The sequence below is a fragment of the Magallana gigas genome, chromosome 10 (assembly GCF_963853765.1).
Source record: "Magallana gigas chromosome 10, xbMagGiga1.1, whole genome shotgun sequence".
NCBI lineage: Eukaryota > Metazoa > Mollusca > Bivalvia > Ostreida > Ostreidae > Magallana > Magallana gigas.
Genome location: NC_088862.1, coordinates 10280145 through 10296682, shown reverse-complemented (window position 1 = coordinate 10296682; position 16538 = coordinate 10280145). Strand labels below are relative to the sequence as shown.

Sequence of the window (16538 nt, the reverse complement as noted above, 5' to 3'; positions counted from 1 at the left end):
ATTTAGCTTAATTTTCCATTAAATAAATCATGAAGTTGCAGGAAATTCGCTACACAGGTCTTTACTTTATAGGTTATAACCACATGTGGATATTCGTAAAGAGAAATTTTAAAAAAAGAAGAAATAAACACTTCCCGTACATGTATAACTCAGGGGAAGGGGACATATTTACGTCGTTTACTGCGTCGATGACGCTAAAATCAGGTGTTGTCATTATTACACATAATTATCAATTTCATATCGTTCTACATTAATCAATATAGGAATAATAATAATGGTTCAAATATCATCTAATATAAGAATTGTCTAATTTAAAACATGAAAAACGTGATTCTTAATTATAAACAAACTGTCTACCGTCGTGTTTTCAATGCTGTGTTTTTCCGCACTCATTTACAGTGATGTTAAAAATAGTTGATTATATCAATATTCATTAGACATGTAGCAAAGTTTAAAGACAAATACCTAAAGGGAGAACATGTTTTTGGGCAAAGAGTTGGAAAAACGTATAATTATAAGAAGCATAATGTATATATTAACTTTTACTCATGCGAAAAAAAAATTACTCAAAACACGCCACATATACCTTTAAAGGAGGCAAGGTACTAACAAACTAGTTATTGGAACAAGAATATCAAAAGCATCGATTAAAATCATCTTAATGCAATGTCTATGTTTGATACAATGTCTGTCTGTCTGTACATTTTTCACCTTTTTGACTTCTTCTCCTGAACCACTGGGCCAAGTTCAACCAAACTTGACATAAAACATCATCTTTGAATAATGACAATTTTATTTGATTATTCTAAATGAGGTTTTTATATAAATAATTCCAAATGATTTTAATTCTCATAACATACAATTTGTTTATTAATTGCATGTGCTTGAAAGTAATAATTTTTTAGACAAATACATGTATAAGGTTCACCGTATCTTTGGAAAAGCGGGGTAACTTATACTTATAAAAATATTCTATTATGTGTAGATATACACTTAATTGCATCATTTTATTTTAGGCAGATCCATATTGACTTCATACCATTTGACAATATGTATAAATAAGTACTACATATTTAATAGACAGAATTAAGGATATTAAGATTGCTGGAGATGAATACGATCTCTTATTCATGTTTTTAGTCTTAAAGGGACATGGTCACGATTTTCGTCAAATTTTATTTTTCTGTTTTTATTATTCATTTATGAATGCATTTGTAATGATCAAATAAAATAATCATAATCAATCAATCATAATCATAATGATTAATAAAATAAATAAATTAAATGGGTAATATCCCTTTGTGGTTAACGAATTGAAAGCTTCAAAAGATTACTGAAATATGCAGATCAGGAATTCACAACGTAATATTGTCTGCCCTTGCTTCGGATCACCAGTGCGTTTAAAAATCAGCTCATTAGCATAAAACCATGTAGACCTGTCACAAATAGCACAGATTTAACAATACCTCGTCAATTCTAAGAATTGTTTTGACATTTTTATTTTCATTGAATATCAGTGATTGTGTGATTGTAAAAAGTGCTGGGAGCAAGTTCTGGCTTAACACAAGATAGTTTTTCGACACATGGATTAACTTTTACATTGAGAAATTTCTAAAACTTGATCGACCGCTGCAAAAATCAAGCACGTTTCTTATACTTTATATGTTGCTTCTAGCACTTTTTTTAGATTAAGGAATTAGTTTGCTATAAAGTGATATTAACGAAAATTACATCTGTCATTCGTATATCGTTGAACTTTTACAATAAATGAAGTCACATGTAGCTGTTCTATTTTAAGCGTATCACGGGAAGCACAGCTGATGTGCTGGATGTTTTCCAGTGAAAAATGTAGGGAAGGTTGATAGTAACATAATGATGTATAAACCTTGTCAGTGTCATACTGGGGTGAGTCCGAGACATTGTCTAAAAATAATTAAGTCTGTTTTAAGTGCTTTTATTTTAAAAGAAAATCCTCGTGCGTCCTTAATCTAGCTTTCAAATAATTCTTCATCATCGTCTACATTGTTTATCTGCACCACTGGTTCGATTCTTGCGATCCTTCCTATATCAGACTGTAAGACTTCCAAGTCGGTTTCGAGTTCACTTCTCTCCATTCTGTTTCTCATTAGGTTTTCATTTCTTGTTTGAATGGTTATGAGGCCTTAAACATAAAAGAACATTAATTAAAATCAAAGACTTAAAGAAAAAACACAAAAGCTAACAAAGAAAACAGAGATGAACAATTTCTATAGATCTAGACACTACAAATGATCTGGTCAGTTTTTTACAAACTGAGAAAAGTATATGAAACATTATTTGAAAAGATTTTATGTGGAAGGGAAATACATTTTTCTTACAATGAAAAGTTTTATAACCGCCAATTTCATGCAAAATTCTGTCATTTTCACACATTCCTTTGATAAATTGAAATAATTAAGGTCTTCCGTTTCCAACGGAAGACCTTATAGTGATTGTAATGTTTTTTAAGGTCTTCCGTTTCCAACGGAAGACCTTATAGTGATTGTAATGTTTCTTATTATTATTAAGGTCTTCCGTTTCCAACGGAAGACCTTATAGTGATTGTAATGTTTCTTATTATTATTTTTTTTTTCCTTTTTTTGTCCACAAGATTTCTCAGAGATGGCGGGATGGATTTTCTTGAAATTTTCAGGACTGATAGAAAATGATAATATCTCTAGGCGTTTTTTTCATTTTTTCAAAATTCACTTCCTGTCGTCCGTTTCCTGTCCCGCGACAAAAAGCTATGGACAATGAGATCTCAGAAACGATAAAGACTTGAACCTCCAAACTTTGAGGGATGATAGACCTATAGTTGTAGATGTGTTTAAACTATTTTGTTTTGTTCGTCGTAACTTCCGGTCGTCACCGGAAGCACTTCAAAAATAACTATTTTTTCGCATAAAATTCATTTTCGATAAAATAAATATATAAGTATAAATCTATGCATAGGTTATCTATGCGATGTTAACTCAACAAAAAATTTCGACTTCCGGTGAGATATCTCAAATATCTCAGGTAGCTTTTTTGAAACACATTTTGTACAAACGAGATCTCAGAAACTATAAGTGATCAAAGCACAAAACTTTCATGGATGATAGACATTTGATTGAAGATGTGTTTAACCGGTTTCGTTTTGTCTTCCGTCACTTCCGGTCCACACAGGAAGAGTTCAAACAAATCGAGCTGTTTATCAGTTTAACTTATTTCCATTGATATTTGTAGTGTGCTGGATGCGAAATGAAGTACAAAGGGCAAGTTTACAAGACATATTAAATACAATTTAGATTGAGCACTTCCGTTTGTCCGTTTCCTGTCCCGCGTTGGAAAAGCTTGTATCAACGAGATCTCAAAAACGGTAAAGACTTGAACATCCAAACTTTGTGGGATGATAGACCCATAGCTGTAGATGTGTTCACACTATTTTGTTTTGTTCGTCGTAACTTCCGGTCGTCACCGGAAGCACTTCAAAAATAACTATTTTTTCGCATAAAATTCTTTTTCCATAAAATAAATATATAAGTATAAATCTATGCATAGATTGTCTATGCGATGTTAACTTAACAAAAAATTCTACTTCCGGTGAGATATCTCAAATATCTCAGGTAGCTTTTTTGAAACACATTTTGTACAAACGAGATCTCAAAAACTATAAGCGATCAAAGCACAAAACTTTCATGGATGATAGACATTTGATTGAAGATGTGTTTAACCGGTTTCGTTTTGTCTTCCATCACTTCCGGTCCACACAGGAAGAGTTCAAACAAATCGAGCTGTTTATCAGTTTAACTGTTTTCCTTTGATATTTGTAGTAAAGTCGATGAACAATTAAGTACAAAGGGCAAGTACAAAAAAAATATTTATTACAATTTACATTGAGCACTTCCGTTTGTCCGTTTCCTGTCCCGAGACAAAAAACCTTGATTCCTGGAGATCTCAAAAACGGTAACGACTTGAACGATCAAACTTTGTGGGATGATAGACCTATGTATGTACATGTGTTTACACTATTTTGTTTTGTTCGGCGTAGCTTCCGGTCGTCACCGGAAGCACTTCAAAAATTTGTTTTATTCATTTTACATAAAATGAAAATATCAGTATACAATCTTACATATGTCATCTATATAATTTTAAATTGGCAAATAAATTTTACTTCCGGTGAGATATCTCAAATATCTCTATGTAGCTTTTCTTTTAACAAATTTGATGTCCGCAATATTTTCGTCATTGTAAGTGATTGAGACACGAATCTTTCATAGATTGTTTGATAGAATTTTGATTGGGGATGTGTTTAACGGGTTTAATTTTGTCAACTGTCACTTCCGGTTCTTACCGGAAGGGTTCAAACAAATCCTGTTTTTAACAAGTTTAGCTGACTTTTTTGGAATTTCATCTAGCCTGATAAACAGTGATGTACATTAAGCAAATGTACGAGAAATACTAGCTTTTGTTTTTATTAATCACTTTCGTTCGTCCGTTTCGGTCCCGAGACAAAAAATATTGTTTCAAAGAGATCTTAGATTTGGCAGAGTCGTGAACAACCAAACTTTGAGGCAAGATTGACTTATGATTGTACAAATGGTTAACATTTTTGTTTATATCGGCGTTACTTCCGGTCGTCACAGAAAGTACTTAAAAAATTGATTTCTTTTTATTCTCGTTGTTTTAAGTAACGTCTGGATATATCATTCACAATAATTATCATATCAACTTTTTTTGCATGTAAGAGAAGCAATGTCTTACAGTTAAATTGATACATGTATATCAAAACGGAAGACCTTTTTGTTGCTTTTGCAACAAGTGTTTAGTATTATTATTATAATCATTATTTTCTTCATCAACCTCGGATTAAATCTCGCAAGATACACGAGGAAAACAAAAAGGACGCGACTCTACCACCGTAGCTATTCCCCCAATTACATGTAACTTGTAGATCATATAAAAACCGCCTCGATTAACTTCTGGATTTTGTAGCCTCAATTTCGTGTATTTTAGAAATAATTCAGCAGTTTAAGATTACGTAAATTCCCGAACAATGACTTTACCGATAAAAAAACCCACTTTTTTCACTTTCAATTCGTTTAAATTATCTTTGATTTCATTGATTTGATCAACAACGAAATCCACAAATTGTGTGCTTGCCGAACAATGATAAAACCAAAGTACTAGATAAATACTAAAACAAGTACCACTCGTTTCTTTAGGGTCCACCGTCAGGGCGACCTTGACCTGTTCTAGGTATGTCAGGTTAAGGACACCGGGGACCTCGCTAGTTGTTGGCGGTGTTGTCGTCGTGCTGGCTGATGTTGTCGTTGGTAATGTTGTAGTAGTGGTTGTAGATGTTGTTGACGTTGTCGGTGGGTGTGTCTGTGTTGTCGTTGTTGGTGTTGTTGTTGTAGGAGTTGTCAGTATCTGTCCTGTAACCAAACCCATGTTATATAATTATTGTAATTAGTAGTCAATCATGATATTCGTGGGCATCAATTTTCGTGATTTTAAGAAAAAAATGGTCGTTACAAGAATAATCATACAATGTATAGATTAGCAGAAGCAAACGTTGCCATCGATACAATATGTAATTGGATATTGAAATTTGATAAACATTGGATTTGCCGATCAACTTAACAATGGAATAAAGGAAAATTGATATTCAACGTTGAAACAACAGAATCGATGGATGGGAGGATGAATGAATGGATATATGGATAGATAAAAGATATTATAAAAAATCAACGTTGAAATGTTCACCTAGATACAAACTTCGTTAACGGATCGAATCCGTCAAACTATAAGACCGTGCCGTCATCATTATGACGACATAAACATGTCCTCATGACACATTTTCACACAAAAACCAATGTTTTATCGCTTCTATATTTTCATTTTTATAAGGAAAACTGTTTTGACAATTAAAAGTGAAAGAAAGAGAAAAAAATGAAATCTAGACCTGTAGCATTTCTGAAGCAGATGGCTCCACGTACATCTGAGAGGTCAGAGTTACACGAGATGTACGCCGCATCCATCGTGTCTTTCTTCAGACGCAGACATTTTTCGGGAGTTAAATTTCCCAGAGGAATGGAGAGGAAATTTGGGTCGTTATTCCAATTCCAGGCATATCCACGTATGGTGTTGGATCCCATCCATACTCCGGTACAAGTGGCATTCGGTGATCTGCGCATGTGTATGAAATGGATCCTTATCATTGCATCCAAAACATTTAAAACTGTGGATGTTTAGTTTTAAAAGTATTAGCATAAAATACTAAACACTGAATAGCAATTTTAAAACGACAACTTTGTGGCACATGACTTTCAAAAAACAGATGGATGACAATGTGGTCTAAATATAGATCAGTTTATCATTTATTCTTGTGTTTTCTATTATCCAAGGCAACTTCGTGTTGTTTTTTTTAAACGCGTCTCTTTTACCGTACAAATGGCCATTGCGAATTTCAAATGTGTGAATTTCTAAGGAAAAAATATTCATTTATCAAAACCAAACAAAACACTCTGCCTTTGCATGATGCGCGTATATCCAAACCAATCTTGAAGTATTAATTTGTTAAATATTAGAACGTACTAAAATAAATCACGCTGTTGCTCCCTTTTTCAAAAAAAGGAACATAATGGGGGGGGGGGGGGTTCTCGAGAATCCCCATTTGATTTAAAAAAAAAAACCAATGATTTAAAAACCATACTGGAATATGCCTGTCAAGGTTTCCCGGATGAATGCCAGCTGCATCTCGTCTATTGCCGGTGCCAGGGTGCCCCCTTCTGCCGTGCACCGAGAGAGTGCGTCAATGAAACTCCAACGACTGCTAGACCTTGGCTTGGTGGTCAGCCAATAGCAGTGCTCGCGGAGTTTCCCGTCATTTACCGACATCCAAACGTAGCAGAATTCTGGCGAAAGAATAGAGGGCACAGTGCTTTGTCAAGAATTGTTTATTTTGTTATTTATTTAGTATGTTAATCTTTTTTGAAAGGGGGGGGGGGGATTTTTTGTAACATTTTTAATCTACGTTCGATACTCTAAGATACTTTGGCTAGTTCAGGTGCATCATGTTTATTATCCCTAAAATTATTTCTCCGTTGCAGAATGAACATTTTTGTGAAAGATTTAAGAAGATACACTGTAATTAAGCTCGTCTAAACAAAGTTTATTCCATTTTAACGCAACATCGCACAATACGACGTCCTTTCTACAAAACGAAATCAAGTCATTATAACAAAATTTGTGTTTATTGTAATTTTTATAATTTTCGCCATATTTGATTCTCACATGATGGCTCTTTTAATGATCTCAAATAAAATCGTGATCAGTCATATGATCTATACACATGTATAGGATAATATACATACACTGCGATGGCGCGTTTAAGGAAGTTTTTAGCGCGACAGTCTGTTTTGCAACGAAATAACAATTCTTATCACAACTCTATCTGGACTGGACAGAACGAACTACAAAATTATTTTTTTTATTAAACCCAATGGTCAACTTTTTCTTCCCTAATATTGATCTTTTAAATGCAGGTACCATACACTTTAAAATAGTACAGTTGTTCTGAGGGCAGTGATACAGTCTAAAATACTAGTAAATAAAATAAAACAGGCCATTAAGATTTCTTCATAGGTTTATGTAATGTTTAAAGCTGACATGAATTCATAAATACGCATTATTTCCCTTTTATCTCCGACAACCGCCATATTAGTTGTCGATTTCTATAGTTCTGCTCATCGCTTCACACCCCCTATATAAGACCGAGAGCACAATTCATGCTTCGCCGCATTCAGGTATTTCATACACCCGAACACGTTACCTTGGACGAAAAGACATTGAGAAACGCGTTTGAACAAAAATAATAATAAGACAACCACTGCACTAACAAGGAATATTTCCAATGAACGACGAAACAAGACAGACCAAAATCCAGGCACATAAACTTAAAAAATCCTCGGTAATTGTAGACCCTTTTCCTGTTTATGTTATAACATTGCACAGTCATGCGCAACAACACACTGCGAGTGATCGAGCAATGTCAATGATCGCATGGAAACGGAGCGTTTTTATAGAAACGATGGAAAAAAGTCGCTGTTACGTTGTTACTTTCTTGGATTTACTATAAATTAGCTACTGGGTTGGATGTAGTGCCGCCGGGGTTTTCAAAAAGATGCAGACGTTGTGCACTCTGTATCAACGACACATGTGTTCGATGTGCATGTGAAGTAAGGCAGCACTATCTGTGCAAAATAATACGACTACTAGTACCTTGGAAATTCTTTCAAAGAATAAATATATTTTGTATTTTATTGATTGTTATTAAGGTCTTCCGTTTTCAACGGAAGACCTTGTACTGATTCTGTTGGTAATTCTTTTTATTCTTTTTTTTCTTCTAGACGTTTTTTAAAACTCAAATATCTTGCTTGTTTGTTGTCCTATAAAGTTCAAATTTGCAGAGCTTATTGGTAGTTACTATTTCTCAATATCTATGGAAAATCGTTGATATCGACACTTCCGGTACCGAGTTATTCTCCTTTTCCCCCAAAATATAGGCATTCTTGTGCACGCAAAGGCTCTGAAACCGCTCACAGCCTGTGTTACAAAGTCACAAATCTTCAAAATAGAGAGTTTGAACGTTGTCCTCCGAGTTTTGTTTTTACAATTTTCCTCCTTTAAAGTTTCAAAAAAATAATTTGAATTTGTGTTTCAAAAAATGCTGATTTTTTGTTGTGTTTTTGTTATGTAGCTCTTTAGTTTAAAATTTTCTCTAAACACATATAGAACAAAATATGTGCAAAATGTCAAGGGCGTTCACTTGACACCATTGAAAAAGGGCTGGCCCCTTAAATTAGGGGTCTAGAGCACTTAAAAGTCTTCGCTTTATAACTCAAAAATGGTTAATATTTCGCTATAGCTGTCGATAGAAAAGTTGTTCATTATTGTGTTATCAATGTCGTTACAAAACTATTTTGTACCGGTAATGCGTATTATGAGTGTAAAAAGCTTGTCTTGTTAACATGTACCTGTATTCATTTGGCAAGTAAGCGAATCGTCTTCGTGCGAATAACGTACATATATTAACAGCTGAAAGTGTTCCAGCATATACGGGATGCTTTGATTCATTTGAAAAAGTGTCTAAAAAGTATACGTGTACATGTTTTTCTTACAGCCTTTTTTTTTTGGAGTAACCTCTGTTTAGGTCCTATAGTGGACAACCGTTAAGAAAAACAAAAACGAGAAAATATAAACGTTCTTTTTCTTATCTAGTGAGATACATAAACTAGATTTAAAAAAAAAATAACTTCCATGAAATGGATTTGAGTCATTTTACTGCAAGCATTTCAAATCGACCTAAATTCTTAGTTGTGTGCGTCATTACATAACCCATCTCGCCCGCAGCCGAGAAATTCGATCGCCAAGGTCGCGGCTGGACTACCTAGCGGTCAGCGGTTATCTAATACACAAGAATCGCGTCTGTCATATGTGATTTTACTTAGCAGTAAACACAAGAATCGTACACAATGACATTAAAGCTTACTCTTCTTAATTTGAATTAAACGATAGAATAAGAAATCGTTCTGTTTAATCATAAACTCGAACTGAAGCAGTATCAGACAGATAGATCAACTGTGGGATTAAAGGGGAAAAAAACTTATATTAATTAGAGTTTATTCATCATACTGCAAACATTGTAAATCTTCCTGGGTTCTGAGCTTTTTATGTGTGTTTTAACTTTACGTAAGTTATCCGATCCCTCATCCGTGGCCGAGGAAATCGGTCGCGGCTGCACTACCTAGAGGTCAGCGGTTATCTAATAACAAGATATATATACAAGAACTGTTTCAATTTTATGTTCTTTTTGTTCACCTTCAATTTATTGAATGAAACATTAGAATGTGAATTGAGAAGCCCCTCTAAAAATTGATAAAAGCGATATTGTTCCAAATCAGAAACATCATCAGACATAAATCAATAGTGAATTTGTAATTCTAAAATGTTCTAAAAACTATACATGTACTAATAATGTTATAGATAAACAACGAAAAACCACAAAGATTAAACCTTCAAATGATCACCCCTAGAACATAGCCAAGGAGATCCCGCGCGAGTGGACAAGTGATCCGCGGTAGCTCGTGTTCTTCTGCATGTACTTGATCACACGTGCATGTTTATTGATATTTTGTACGATTCCAACTATTTGTTTATTCGAGATTTTGACCGGTACATGTAAGATTGACTTGTGTTTCAATTTAAGATTTTTTTTATTTACCCACGAATATTTCCGCTAGATACTGCTGAGAGGTTTTATAGATATCGTAGAAAGTAGTTGACGTCTTCATAAGGTTGCACATAAAATGAGAGAGAAGGAGAGAGAGAGAGAGAGCGCGCTCAAAATTGGAAGCATTATTTAGCCGAATTAAGGAAATGAAACAGTCTCCAAGCGTTCAAGGCAGGATAAAAAAAATCAAATATCAAATTAACACATGCGGTAGAGGCAATTGCAACTTCTCTGGCCTTTCTGGCAAGTTTGGAAAAACACCTCGAATGTATTAACATCACCGGATGTTAGAATATTATACAAAATGGAGTCGCTTCCCATTAAAATAAGTATCGGCAAGAAGTTTTGTATGTCGTTTCTGTGTTATATTTTAGTGTATATTGATACCTTTAATGAAATATAGCTCACATCTCAACAGATCATAAAATGTGTTGTAATTATATCAAGTTTTAAAAAAGGGGGGTCGTCATGGACGCCTAGGTAATACATTCGAAGTGTTTTTCCGAGCTTGCCAGAAAGGCCCGAGAAGTTGCGATTGGCGGTAGAGGCTGACACGATAGAATTGAGGGATTTAGTGATTATTTTTAGAATGTTCACATGAGTTTTTAAACAAGATTTGTTTAGATTTTATCGGTTTCATGATCACAGTGCAAGGGATTTTTTTTTTCAAAATGTGGCGAAGACCCATTTTTGGCGACTGCTTAACATGTGTACATTTTTCTTCTCAATGTATGTCACCTTCCCACCCGTGTGTTTATTCGGTCAGTCTATGCTAAGTCAAATGAATCTGCTCCACGTGCGACCGAAAATCTCGTGTCGCGTCAGCGCACATAGCCTAGAATATTGCCCCTGGGCTGCAGATCAGCAATTGATAAATAATTGAGTAACATTTGGAAGGATGCTTTCAATACAGCGGTCAATTGTTAAACAATAAGTGTTTAAATATTCGATGTCAATCAACCTCACATTAAAGGTGCGATATCGTAATCTGAGAATGTGGCTAAAAAATTAACCTGTTGAACACGCTAAACTTCTATAGTTATGAACAGAATAAAATATATATTATCAGAGACTTAAATAACTTAATAAGTTATTTATGTCTCTGGTTTTATAAGTTAACAGTTTTAAGTCAAATATTAAATAAAATTTGTTCTCAGGATTAGAAGTAATGATATACGACTACATTAAGCAATAAAGTCGGTCGATCGTCATTAAATCATCAGAGTACTGCAAGTGTCGACAGTTTCTTATTTCTTTGAAATAATTGTAGTAGTTCAATTGACTTGCAGACTATAATATAGCGACTTTTCTGCCTCCCAAAAATGTATGCATTTAATTGAATATTTTATTTTTAATCTAGCTTGTCAAAATGGGAGATTGTTAACTTGTAGCTTGTTAACTCTGAAAAAGTCTAGAACAGAAGAAATAAAGTCTTTATAGCTTTCGCTACATCTTCTTATTTATGTGTACGCGTACATAAAGCTATTTTAGATTTTTTTTTTACTGTATAAAAAAGTGTTGTTTTTCCTAACCTTAAATTTAAATCTATAGAAATTCAATATCTACATGTAACATCTCAATAGCTTTGATAGCTTATTACCGCTTGGAAATCATTTAGTGATGCAAATTGACAAATGCCCATGAAAAGACATTATTGGACCCCAAGGGTTTCTTATCCTTTCCGACGACGATGAGAAGAACTCAAATGTGCATACAAATCATACATTTACATGTATATTTATATGTGATATGATAGAAATAATTGAAAAATATAGGTCTTTTTTGTGCCGCACAAAACGGGCGAAAAAGATTTTTAAACCCCACGAAAAAAAATTGAGGGGGGGGGGGGTTTAAATAAAAATCACCTTGTCCGTCCGTACGTCGTGTCCGGTCTATATCTTTCCGATGGAGAAACATTGGAAGTGTTCTTACTTCATACAAATAATACTCATTAACTGACGAAGCTTCATGACCTAAACCCAAGGTCATTTGGACAAAGTAAAGGTCACTGGCAGGAAAAGTTTGTTTCCGGTCCACTTTGGAATTTCTTACTTCACACAAAGATTGCTTATGACCTGATGGTGTGTAATGATTTGTTCCTAAATCATTTAAGGAGAAACATTGGGAGTTTCTATTTCATGTAAAGATTCCTGATGACCGATGATGTGTCATGAACTTGACCCAGGGTCAGTTGCGCAAGTTCAAAGTCATATTAAACATGTGTCATATCTTGTATTAATAGAAATGAGTAAAAGCTAGAGTTTGTCATAAAGATTACTTGTGACCTGTAAATATACCCTGCCTTGTCTGACTCACTTATTAAAGAAAACGAACCATCCATTATTCTCTAATAGAGAAATACGTGAGTAATGACTTCTTTCTTAGCGGGGATATCATTTGTGAGCTTGCTAACAGTACCTTTTAGATGGTCCAGTGGGAGCAGTGCCCCCTTTCTCTCAACCAAAATTTCCCTTAAGTTAACGCTTAGAAAATTGATTTTTGGGTCATTTCCCCCACCGCCACATCCACACTTTTATTATAATTAAATTAATTATATACATGTACATAAATGATGTACTTTTTAAAGTTATCCTAAACTTGAAGTAAGTTAAACGAAGAACTTGCCTGGTATGAAAATAATACTTTGAAATTGAGTCTCGTTTTCGATTTCTTGAACTTACTATTATCAGATTGATAATCCAGTATAATTAAAAACCATTTCCCTTCTCCTTACACTCGCCAGGTTCTGATAGACCTGTATCAATAACAGACTATACCCACTTGACCTCCACATTTGCATACAAATTAAATAAACACCTACTTAGCAAAGATATGCCTTTATCTGTTTAATGAGTAGTGCAATACTCAATCTAGAGGTTACATAGAAAACAGGTATGAATTAATTTTTTTTGTCTCCATTTGAAGAGTTCCAATCAATTTTCTAAAGCTCTAATTCGTAAGAAGAAATTGTCATGTAAAGATGACCTTTTATCAATACAGGGTCTGTCAGGCTCTGACAAGTGTCAGGAGAAGGAGGTATTTTAATGGATTGATGGACAATCCTTTCGCTACACGAAGTTGCGACGGAAGACCTACTCGTTGCTTTGCAACGAGCTCGGCTCTAGTTATTATTATTATTATTTTTTTTTTTGTCCGTTTTTTGTCCACAAGATTTCTCAGAGATGGCTGGATGGATTTTCTTGAAATTTTCAGGACTGACAGAAAATTATAATATCTCCAGGCTTTTTTTTCATTTTTTCAAAATTCACTTCCTGTCGTCCGTTTCCTGTCCCGCGACAAAAAGCTATGGACAATGAGATCTCAGAAACGATAAAGACTTGAACATCCAAACTTTGAGGGATGATAGACCTATAGTTGTAGATGTGTTTAAACTATTTTGTTTTGTTCGTCGTAACTTCCGGTCGTCACCGGAAGCTCTTCAAAAATTATGCTTTTACGCATTTAATATATTTCTCGGAGAATTGAAATATAAGTATAAATGCTTACATATGTCATCTATCCGATGATTAATAAACATAAAAATTCTACTTCCGGTGAGATATCTCAAATATCTCATGAAGCCTTTTTTAAAGTAAATGTTTGTACCCCGAGATCACAGAAACTGTAAGTGATCAAAACACGAAACTTACAGGGATGATAGACATTTGATAGAAGATATGTTTAACCGTTTTTATTTGGTCAACCGTCACTTCCGGTCCACACAGGAAGAGTTCAAACAAATCAAGTTTTTTAAAAGTTTAACTCGATTTTTCAGAGATGCATGGATGGATTTTCTTGAAATTTATAGGACTGATAGAGAACGAAAATATCTCTAGGCATTTTTTTCATTTTTTCAAAATTCACTTCCTGTCGTCCGTTTCCTGTCCCGCGACAAAAAGCTATGGACAATGAGATCTCAGAAACGATAAAGACTTGAACATCCAAACTTTGAGGGATGATAGACCTATAGTTGTAGATGTGTTTAAACTATTTTGTTTTGTTCGTCGTAACTTCCGGTCGTCACCGGAAGCTCTTCAAAAATTTTACTTTTACGCATTTAATATATTTCTCCGAGAATTGAAATATAAGTATAAATGCTTACATATGTCATCTATCCGATGATTAATAAACATAAAAATTCTACTTCCGGTGAGATATCTCAAATATCTCATGAACCCTTTTTTAAAGTAAATGTTTGAACCCCGAGATCTCAGAAACTGTAAGTGATCAAAACACGAAACTTACAGGGATGATAGACATTTGATAGAAGATGTGTTTAACCGTTTTTATTTGGTCGACCGTCACTTCCGGTCCAAACAGGAAGAGTTCAAACAAATCAAGTTTTTTAAAAGTTTAACTCGATTTTTCAGAGATGCATGGATGAATTTTCTTGAAATTTATAGGACTGATAGAGAACGAAAATATCTCTAGGCATTTTTTTCATTTTTTCAAAATTCCCTTCCTGTCGTCCGTTTCCTGTCCCGCGATAAAAAGCTATGGACAATGAGATCTCAGAAACAATAAAGACTTGAACATCCAAACTTTGAGGAATGATAGACCTTTAGCTGTAGATGTGTTTAAACTATTTTGTTTTGTTCGTCGTAACTTCCGGTCGTCACCGGAAGCACTTCAAAAATTATGTTTTTACGCATTTTATTTGTTTAACACTGAAATGATATAAAGGTATAAACGCTTTCATATGTCATCTATCCGATGATTAATAAACAAAAAAAATTACTTCCGGTGAGATATCTCAAATATCTCAGGTAGTTTTTTTAAAACAAATATTATGACAGCGAAGTCTCATAAACTGTAAGTGACCAAGACACAAAACTTACACGGATGATAGACATTTGATAGAAGATGTGTTTAACCGTTTTTATTTTGTCAACCGTCACTTCCGGTCCACACCGGAAGAGTTCAAACAATTCATGTTGTTTAAGAGATTTACTGCTTCTGTTTGACAAAGTAAGACAAATTGATAGTCAATTAAGTCCTGTTGTCTAATGGTTATGAAATACTGAGAGAAGCAATGTCTTACAGTTAAATTGATACATGTATATCAAAACGGAAGACCTTTTTGTTGCTTTTGCAACAAGAGTCTAGTTATTAAGGTCTTCCGTTTTCCAACGGAAGACCTTATTGTTTTCGTTCGGTTTCTTTTTCCCTATTATTATTATTTTTTTTTTTCTTACAAAATTTGTGCAGGCGATTTCTCGGAAATGGCTGAACCGATTTTCGTGAAACTTTCAAATCTAAAAGATATTAATCCGAACTTAATATACATTTTTTTATTTTGATGACGTCATTTCTGTTCTTGAGAAAATGACGTTTTAGCGATTTTCAGAGGGTCGGCTTGTCCAGGGATCTCCTCCTAAACGGTAAAAGATATTGAGTTCAAACTTTCAGAGATTGTAGACAAGAGATTGTAGATGTGCAATTTGGCATTCATATTTGTCATGCTCAAAAGGCGTTAAAGCTCGCCCGGTCCCGAAAATTGAGACTAAAAAAACGTCGTAATTTTTCATGGTTTTCTTACTTTATCTCTTTTCTGAAAAATATTTTGTTAACACATGTAATGCAAAAAAAGTTGATATTTACAAGACCTTTCATTTGATATCAAGAAAAAGGGGCTGGCCCCTAAAATTAGGGAACCAAAGGGCTCTAAAGTCTTTAATCTGTAGCCCTTTACTGAGAGATATTTTGTGAAATGTTATAGAAGCAAATATGTTTATCTCACAGTTATGTATCCAAGCAGTGTAATGATTTTGTCATGTATTACGTAATTAAGGGTTTTGAGGGGCCAAAAGTCGAAAATTTCGATCACCCATATCTCAGAAAGGAAAAATATTTTGTTATGCAATACAGAAGAAAAGTTGTTCAAATTAATGTTCTTAACAATATGCAACCTTCAAAATTTTGCTAAACGGCCCCTATAAGGAGATAAGGGATCAGCCCCTAAAATCGTCTTTCTCATATATCTCCAGAACGGTAACAAATTTCTAAACACTTGTTGAACAAAATTTGTTTAGAATTAAATGACTTTTCATACGATATCAAGAAAAAGGGGCTGGCCCCTAAAATGAGGGAACCAAAGGGCTCTAAAGTCTTTAATCTGTAGCTCTTTACTGAGAGATATTTTGTGAAATGTTATAGAAGCAAATATGTTTATCTCACAGTTATGTATCCAAGCAATGTAACGATTTTGTCATGTATTACGTAATTAAGGGTTTTTAGGGGCCAA

At 34.2% G+C, this 16538-nt stretch overlaps 1 protein-coding gene across 1 annotated transcript; it reads right to left on the bottom strand.

Moving 5' to 3' along the window:
• Positions 1 to 1988: 1988 nt before the first annotated feature.
• LOC117690141 (uncharacterized) lies at positions 1989 to 6900 on the bottom strand. The gene is made up of 4 exons (XM_066073596.1): positions 6716 to 6900; positions 5966 to 6189; positions 5208 to 5435; positions 1989 to 2161 (listed from the first exon to the last, which is right to left on the bottom strand). The coding sequence occupies exons 1-4, from the start codon at positions 6898 to 6900 to the stop codon at positions 1989 to 1991; spliced, it is 810 nt and encodes a 269-aa protein (XP_065929668.1).
• Positions 6901 to 16538: the final 9638 nt, after the last annotated feature.

What these genes read in the sequence shown, in the direction of transcription:
- LOC117690141 (XM_066073596.1), bottom strand. Translation starts at nt 6,900, where the DNA reads ATGTCGGTAAATGACGGGAAACTCCGCGAGCACTGCTATTGGCTGACC. An exon ending in CTGCTTCAGAAATGCTACAG is followed by an intron (nt 5,436 to 5,965) that starts GTCTAGATTTCA and finishes GTTTGGTTACAG; the next exon opens with GACAGATACTGACAACTCCT. An exon ending in GGACCCTAAAGAAACGAGTG is followed by an intron (nt 2,162 to 5,207) that starts GTACTTGTTTTA and finishes TTTATGTTTAAG; the next exon opens with GCCTCATAACCATTCAAACA.